Raw genomic sequence first — 8,872 nt, 5'->3', positions numbered from 1 at the left:
TGCAGAAAGTTCCGGTTGGCTGCAGCTTCTGAAAAGGGAGAGTGATGTAGGCTGAGGTGGGAGGGGCAGGCAGAGGCCAGAACCCCCAGGGCCAGCCTGTGAGCCTCAGAGCAGTGGGAAGCTACTGAAGGGGAGGGAGGGGCAGGGAGGGGCAGGATCCAGTGTTCATGCATTACATGAAGCGAGGGAGGGGCAGGATCCAGTGTTCATGCATTACAGAGAATCTAGCTGCTACGTGGAGAACACTGTAGAGAAGAGGAAGAGGGTGTTGGAAGGTGGTTAAAGTGGTGCGGGTTATGTTAGCATGGGAACATGGTAAATGGAAACAGACAATTCATTAGTATGAAGAGTAGAAAGACAACAGAAAGAATCTTGGCTCAACAAAACTTTTCACTTATATTCTTCAAACCCATCAGACTACAGCATCGTGTTGATTTAATTTTTACTTAGATCACAAGAAATGATCTGGGCTTCAGTTCCAACAGCAAAGAGGTAAGGCATTTTAAAAAGGATTTCTTGACCCCAGGATTTCTTGGGCACAGGATGTGGGTGTTAAGTGTAACTAGAAGTACTTTCCTTAGGAAAATCTTCCCCTTGTCCAGGGGATTTGGGAAGTCTATATTGGAGGGAGGGTGCGGTGGGGAGGCAAGGTGAAATCTCTGGAGGACTGCAGCAGAGACCTCAGTTTTGAAAACAGGGACAGAGGGCCTAAGAGGTATAGAATATCAAGGGTCAAGGTGGCTCCATGGTGCAATGGATCACAAATTGGACTTCTAGAGGCTGGACGCATTCCAAATGTCAAGGGTCAAAATTAAAACCAGGGTTAGAGCCCAAAGGGAACAGACACTGCTGTCTAGTTATCAGTGTTCTAGATGTAGCATTGCTGCTGAGAAACTCATTTTTACTTGACCACAGCTATAAGGATGTTCCCTACCTGCCACTAACAACACTATCCCTTGCCCTAGTCCAGAAGCCTAAGCCATGTAACATCAATGTATTGTGGGACATCTATGTGCCAAGCAAAGCTCAGTGTTTTATGCATATTTTATTCAGTACTTAAAACAACCTTAAAGATCAGCACTATTATCTTTGTGATACAGATGAAGAAACTCAGGCATAGAGATTGAGTAATGTTCCCCCATTCTCAAGGCCAGTCACTGATAGAGCTAGGAGTACACGGGTGCGCTCCCGTGTCAAGCTAATTTCTTTTAGGTGTTTTGTAGTGCTGAGTTCTCGCAGAGCTGGATCTCGGTGAAGTACTCTGCAAACGCCTGCAACACCGGCCATCAGTCTGGGCTCGGGCACCCTGCCTCAGATGGCCGAGACCACCCCTCCTGGCAAGGGGACGAGGGGGAACCCCTCTCAGGAGCAAGATGCCCTTTTGTCCTAGGCCTGTGCTGTCTGCCGAGCTTCCAAAGGACACTGTCCAACAGCCAGAGTCTTTGGGGGTGGGAGGCTGAAACACCTACCTCAGGTGCAATGTGGGGCTCAGAGGTCAGGGGCTGCAGAGGCTGAGCAGTGGGAGAGAGGGGCTGGCGCTAGGGTTCTTAGTGCCATTTCTCTGAGGCAGGAAGCATCAGGTGCATGAAACCAATAATTCTGGGGACAGGCCATGACAAACAACCAGGACCCAGGATGCTCAAGGGAGAGTGTTCTGAACCCCAGGACTGGACCTTCTATCACACAGGGACAGTCCCCCAAAGGAAACCTTCACAGCCAGTCAGAGAGGGAACGCAGGTGGGATACAAGAGTCCCACCCGAGGGGGCTGGAACATCACGTAAATGAGAGGCCCCGGCTCTCCCCAGTTTGTGTCTGGCCCCACGCCCTCACCTTGCCAATCTGAATGGTGTTGTCATAGAAGCTGTGGGGACTGTACGCTTCACTCGTGCCCTTTCCCTCCAATGGCCCTTGTGTTTCCCTCGTCATCTCTGAAACAAAGACCGCAGGCCCACCCCTCAGGCACTCAGAAGGCTTCCCAGGCTGCCTGGCCTGGCCCAAGGCACCTACGGAGCTAAGCCAGCTTGGGGATTGGTGGGGTGTGCAGGGGAGGAGGGGACATCACCATAAGGAATGCCGATGGCTCCTGTGTAGGGAGTCCCCACTTTGCTTCCTCAGAGCAGAGACAGAACTGGGTATGAGCATGGAGCTCAGCCAGACAGAGGAACTGATCCAAAAGAACTCTTTCTTGAGCAGGTATTTTGTCCCAAGAGGGTCACTGCAGGTGTTTCGAGGCAGGTCACGCCAGGGAAATGATGTGCTCAGGTAAATTCTAGGCCCTCACTCTTCTGGACGAGCGTGTGCGGAGGTTGGAGGGGACGAGACAGGGCTGTGCGTACGCTTTTGCAGCAGGAGGATACGGTAGAGGTTGTAGACGGCCTCGGCGGCCAAGGAGCGGACGCCGTCCACTGGGTCCTGGCAGTGCATGGCCAGCATCCGCACCAGGTGCCCCAGCCGGGGGAACGGAGTTTCCACCTGGGGACAAGAGCGGGAAGTCACAAGTTATCCCAGCCACTGCTCCGGACTGGGCTGTCACAGGGGAAAAGCGAGGAGGAGGGGACGCATGTGCCAGAGACCTGAGCTGTGAGACTAGGAGAGGGAAAAGGGAAGGAATGCGTTGAGGGCCGGCTGGAAAGCGCGTTCGCCCACACAGCTGGGGCGGGACCTGACACTGTGCCCCTTCTCTGCCGCTGACACCCCCCTCCTCTTTCAGCCCAGCTCAGACCTGCCCTCTATCAAGTTCTCCATGATTCCCTCACTTGCATCATGTGTTTCCATATATTCCTCCCACCTCCCTGGGCTTGCACGTGCATCAGGGCATTGAGGGAACTGTCCTGGTCATCTCCATTTCCGCTCTGGCACCTGGCACGTTGCCTGGCCACGGTGAGTGTCCAGTGACTGCTTGGTGATGGGAATGGAGACTGAAGCATGCGGAGTCACATGGACTTGGCAGATGGACAAAGATGACACGGAAGATGTGGGGGTGGGGGAGAGGAAAGACGAAGAAAGGAGAGAACAGACGGGATGCACAGGAGGAAGTGGGGGCAGAGGTTGAGGCCTAGTGACCGAGGCCAGGGCACAGATGTGATGAAGCTGGGGACAAGGATAGGGGTGAGGGCAGGCTCTGGGGCAGGTGGCCACTCACTTGGAAGTTATTCATTTTGACAGTAAAGCCAAGAAGACAGGTAGCACACCACATGGCCCGTTCCCGCTCGTGGTCGTTCCTGGAATTCAGCCACATCTCTAGAAGCTGGAGGGAGACGAGGACAGGAGAAGCCCAGTCAGCTGCATCCCAGCGGTAGGAAGGGAACCTTGAGCCTGGCTTCTGCACAGTATCAGGGCTGGACTTGTGAGAGTAGGATTTCTATGGCCTAGAGGCACATTGTACGTGGGTCTGCCACCAGAAGCCTTCATTTTCCCAGCCCCAATTTCCCCTTCTCTAGGTTCTAGAAATCTCTCCACTAGTGCCTCTTCCTTCCAGGTGAAAGCAGAGACTCTCAGATGATATTGACCTGGGCTCACTGCAATGGGTCAACATGCCCCACAGTTCCCCTACCTACTTCTTCCCACTCGTCAGTAGAAAAATAACTTGGCAATAACAAGGAAGTATCAACTGTATTCACAAATTCAATGGTGAATTATGTGTGAGTTTGTTGGAGAAATATAGTTCTGGGTGGTTCCTATTTGAAACGCAATGTGTAAGTGTCTCACCACTGGAAAATGACAGGCCCCAAATACCACTGATCCAAATACACATCACTCCCTGTCCACTGGTAGCCACTAATCTGACAGTGATGGCAACAATAGGCAACTTATAACTGAAAAGGAAGAATAGTAGCAGATGAAAAGCTCCACAACCAGCTCCACAGAATATTGATGCTACACTGATTAAAAACACGCAAACAAAAAACACCCTTCCGGAAGAGAGGAGGCCCTCCAGTGGGAGCTCTGCATATGTTCTTATGGCCAGACTCTGATGACATCCCTGAGCCACTGTGATTCTACTAACCAGCTGATACAAAAAGGAACTCTAGTTCCTTGAAAAAACAGTTCATTCCTGGCCAGAGAAGGAGAGTCCACAAAATATTATACTGGAAAGAAAAGAAGCTCCTGCAGATTCCTAGAGCCATGTTAAAAGGACTCAGGAACCAACTTGAAGAGGGTCCCATTGACAAAAGATGGGACAATTAAAGCATTTATAGGAAAAATAATTCTCATTGATTCAGACACATCAAATACTTAAAAATTCATTTTAGATTCCAATGATACAACAGGACCACCTGTGAAGTAATCTTGCTAAAAAATAATTCTGGATCCAATCAAGTCTCTAGATCTAATAATCTACAGGAAGTCGTGGGACAGAGGAATTTGTTGCATGACCCTAAAAGGATGTAACCAGTTAAACCCACATTTGGAAAATTTTCAGAAGAAATGACTTGGTTCCTTCAACAAATATATTTCAAGGAAAAAGTGACAGAAGGGGAATCTATAGATGAAGAGACTTAAGTGACCATCAATGGGAATGTATGTACCTTCTTTAGGATCTGATTCAAATGAACAGATCTTTTAAAAAACATATTTTTGAGATTGTAAGGCCAAATTAAACATTGTCTGAATAATTATGATAGTAAGACATTAAAACAATATTACATTTTAAATATAACAATGACAGCATAGTTATATATTTTAATAGATCCTCATCTTTCATAAACATACTAAAATATTTATGTGCAATGGAACAATCTCTACTGGGATGAAAGGGGGAAAAGAAAAAGAAAAAATACTTATGGATCAAATGGCATGGAATTTGCTTCCAAGTAACTCAGGGGAAAGAAGTTGGGGACTGTGAGGGGTCTAATTAAAATGACACAGGCCATGGCTGCCCATTGAAGCTGACGGTGGCACACAGGGCTCGTGACTCTTTCTCTCCATCTTGGTAGATGCTTGAGATTTTCTAGAATAAGAAACTTAAACACTAAGGATGCAAAATTGTGAACCATAAACATAGGGACTCTAAACTGTTAAAGGAAGAGATATGATGCCAGAAGGAAATTGGGAGCATCAGGAATAAAGGAAGACACAGAAATGGTAAATATCTGGGTAAAATAGTAACTCCTCTTTCACGGAATTGTGTGAAATATGTTGACTGGCTCAAAGAAAAGATTATAATGTTGTCAGATGGCATTTTAATGTGTGCAGATGTAACACGTGTGCCCACTCCAACATGAGTGGGGGAAGAGTCCAGGTGTCTATATGCTCAGCGAGTCTCCACATTCTACTCGAAAAAGTGAAATACTGATTGTAGGCGGGCTGTGAAAAGCTACGTGTGTACTGTAATCCCTAGAGGGGCCGCTGTAAAGCTATACAAAGAGACACAGTTGAAAACACAATAGGTAAATTAAAATATAATATGAAAATGGGAAAATAAGCCAAAGAAGGCAAGAAAGAGGAAACAGAGGAAGAAAAATCAGAGGGAACTAACAGACAACTAATCAAATGGTAGACCTAAAAGCATATCAATGATTTCTTTAAACATAAATGATTCAACACACCAATTAAGAGATACCAATTATCAGATCCCAGCCCTGATCACCTTCCTGCAAAGCTCTGCACCCACCCTTCATCCTCAGCTCTGCCTCTTCTCCTGTCCCCGATTGTTCTGTTCCCAGCTATACTGGGGTGACAAAATTCACATCCACCCCAAGCCTCAGAATGTGATCCTGTTTGGAAATAGCATCTTTGTGGATACCACTAAGATAAAGTGCGTTCATACTGGATTAGGGTGGGACCTACTTAATCCAATGATTGCCATCCTTATAAAGAAGACACACACACACACACCACACAACACACACACACACACACACACACACACACACGAGAGAATACACCATGGGAAAATGGAGGCAGAGATTGGAGCGACATGTGTACAACGCAAGGGATGCCGAGGGTTGGCAGGAACCACCAGAAGGCAGGGGAGAGGCACAGAATGGAAGAACAGACTCTCCCTCAGGACCTGCAGTGGGAACTAACCCTGCCAGCGCCTTGAATTTGGAAGTCTAGCCTTCACATCTGAGAGAGAATAAATTCCTGCTGTACAAGCCAGCCAGTTGTGCCATTTTACGGGAGTCCTAGGAAACAAACATACCAACTTTCAAGGGTTCCTCCTCACTCACCTCCAAGCAGGACTGGATCTCAGTGGGCTTCTCCGTGACCAATGCCTCCAGGAGACTCCGGAGAGACTGCATGGTCATGCTGAACAGGCCCTGATGGATGAAGAGGGACTCACAGGACTACTGAGGTAGCAGCCTGCCCCTCCTTCTACACTCGGCTCAGTACCCCCACCCCCAGAAAGGCCCCTTGCTCATGTTTTCCCTGCATTTCCAGGTGCCGCTAGCCTACCGCTGACTTGAATAAATCCTCTGCTTTTTTGACCAGAGTAGAACAGTCTGCCCGGTGTGTGGTTTGTCCTAGTGGAATGGGATTTCCCTGACACGCAGCTCCCCACCCCCGCCATTCTCCCCTCCCTAACTGTGCACATTCTGGGGCTCTGCTCCCAGGGGTGCTGTGGTCTGGAGCCATGACTGGTGGCCAGCTGTCCCCACGGAGGGAAGGGGGCTGGCCTTGCCGTCTGTGCGCAGGCGATTCACAAACAGCAGCAGTGCCCTTCCCCTTTCCCCGCACACAGACCGCATGGCCTGCCCAGCAACAGTACCTCTTTGCCTTTAAGGTAAAACCCTAGAAAGAAAGTAGGTGAGCTGCCTGCGAGGGCTCCTGCAAGATACCAAGGACTCCACACTGACAAGAAGGGAACGCAGCTCCCTGGTGAATGACGTGCTCCAAAGAAATCCACTCCAAGGTGAGGCCATTCCTCCTGGGCAGCGGGATTCCCAGCCCTGTCCCAATGCCCCATTCCCAAGTGGAACCGCACTGAGGAATGCCTCGGGGGGCACAGCCAGAGGAAATCCCACTGAGCTCTCTCTAGATGTGGCCGTCTTCCCTTCAGAACACAAATTACTGTGAACTGACAAAGAACGGTCACCAGACATCTGATGCAAAGAAGGCCCAAGTCACACAGGCCAAGTGACCACTCGACACGATCTAGTTCAGTAAACAGTAGAAAACATAGTTCCAAAAAATTCTTATGAGTATCTTCAGAGAAGTTCAAGAGACTGTGGCATCCATAAAATAAGAACAAGCAGCCAAGAGAAAGGAACAGACCACAGGCCAGAGCTCCCAGGCATGGAGCGCGAGCCTGCAGATGCAAACGCCCAGCCCGCTTCCCTCCCGCTAGGGAACACCCGGCCCTGTGGGACATGGAGTCCGATCTCCTCCTGCTGGCATTCCCGGAAGGCCCGTATCCGTGGGCTGAGAGTAAATCCACACTGAACCTTCCAGACTGGTTTCCACTGGGTGACAGTTATAAAGGGCGGGACTGAGTGTGCGCCTTTGGGACAGAATATTCAAGGGTTGCAGTGGCCATGAGTGAGTGCCCCCAAGGAGGGAGCCAATCCCCTGGCCCACCCAGACTGCCTGACCTGGCCAGCTCCTCCTCCTAGGACAAGATCTGTTTCTGTTAAAGGTGGGGGAAGACCCTTCCGTAAAACTGCCAACCCTATCCTTTGCACCCTCTCAAAAACAAATGATAAACACAAGGCATCGACCATTCGACAGCTCCTTACCACGTTAGCCCGGCCCTCGCTGGGATCGGACACCTCCTCGGCCAGGCGGGCAGGCAGAGCACACTCTCGCAGCACGTGACGAGGAGCTCTTCTCTGCTGTCTGCGTCCAAGACCGGCCTGAGATTCCTAAGGCCCAGGGGAGAGCAGAGTGTGACCGGCGAGCAGTGGCCAGAAATGACAGTTGAGGAAAGGAAGACAGACGGTGCAGAGGGAGATGGCGGTGGGAGCAGAATGGTAGGCAGAGCAAGAACCAGGGACGTTCAGGAAAGAAAGGGCACTGAAAGAGGAAAAGGGAGCAAACCACAGCCACTGGCACAAGGACCAGGGAAAGGAAAGACAGGAACCAGGGGAGTGAGAGCAGGCACCGCCATTAGAGGCAATGGCATCTGGGCTGGGCGTGACATATTGCTTTCTGGATCCCCAGATGTCCATAGGGAATGCAGGGGGCAGGGATGGACGTGGAGGGTCAAGCTGGGGACAGCCCAGAAGCAGAATGAAGCCTGGGGCAGAGGGGACAGCAAGGCCCCGCAGACAGGGGAGAAGCAAGTGCTCGTGAAATCCCACCCACAAAATCGTCACAAAAGAAAGGGCACACACTGTCCAGGACACGTCCCCTACTGACTGGGGACTCTCATACAAGAAGCTGAAGCAGGAAATGAGAGGTGAGGAGGGACCAGGGACAAGAGTGGAAATCAAGCCAGAGCCACAGTACTCACCCCTACCTTGAGGATGGGACAGGGAGAACTATGGCAGGAAGAGGAAACTGGAAAATCTGGGCTTCTCTCCTCCAGGCCGAGCTCAGGACCCTGTTGAGGGTTTCCACGAAGACCACCCTCCCTGCCCTCTGCTCTCCCCCTCCCTCCTGAGAGGCACTTACCACCATGGAGGCTACAAGGTCTAGTTTGTGGGGAACCTCGTATGGCAAGGGCATGGGCCGCTCGCCCAGGAAGCTGGTCATCTGCGTCAGGGCGTCCAGGTAGGCCAGAGTCAGAGTCGTATCCTGAACCAACCGGTGTGCTCAGAGTCCTCCAAAGGCCAGAATGACCCTGGGGCCAGGGGCATCCACCCACATGCAATCGGGGGATGAGGAGCAAAGCCCAGCAGGGGCTACCCTAGCCTGAGGCCCTGCATCTGCCCTCTGAATGCAGGTAAGGAACAGGGACAACCTGTGGCAGCCCTGGGGGGAATGGGC

At 50.7% G+C, this 8,872-nt stretch overlaps 1 protein-coding gene across 1 annotated transcript; it reads right to left on the bottom strand.

Annotated features, from left to right (window-relative positions):
* Positions 1 to 1,208: 1,208 nt before the first annotated feature.
* On the bottom strand, positions 1,209 to 8,563 carry LOC142875396 (maestro heat-like repeat-containing protein family member 7). Its single transcript, XM_076009664.1, has 8 exons — positions 8,558 to 8,563; positions 7,681 to 7,806; positions 6,175 to 6,264; positions 3,144 to 3,248; positions 2,338 to 2,473; positions 1,832 to 1,929; positions 1,470 to 1,511; positions 1,209 to 1,271 (listed from the first exon to the last, which is right to left on the bottom strand). Exons 1-8 carry the CDS (start codon positions 8,561 to 8,563, stop codon positions 1,209 to 1,211), a joined length of 666 nt encoding a protein of 221 aa, XP_075865779.1.
* Between the last annotated feature and the right edge of the window lie 309 nt (positions 8,564 to 8,872).

The sequence above is a fragment of the Microcebus murinus genome, chromosome 14 (assembly GCF_040939455.1).
Source record: "Microcebus murinus isolate Inina chromosome 14, M.murinus_Inina_mat1.0, whole genome shotgun sequence".
Lineage (NCBI taxonomy): Eukaryota > Metazoa > Chordata > Mammalia > Primates > Cheirogaleidae > Microcebus > Microcebus murinus.
The sequence above is the reverse complement of the archived record's forward strand: the minus strand, read 5'-3'. Positions and strand labels throughout refer to the sequence as shown.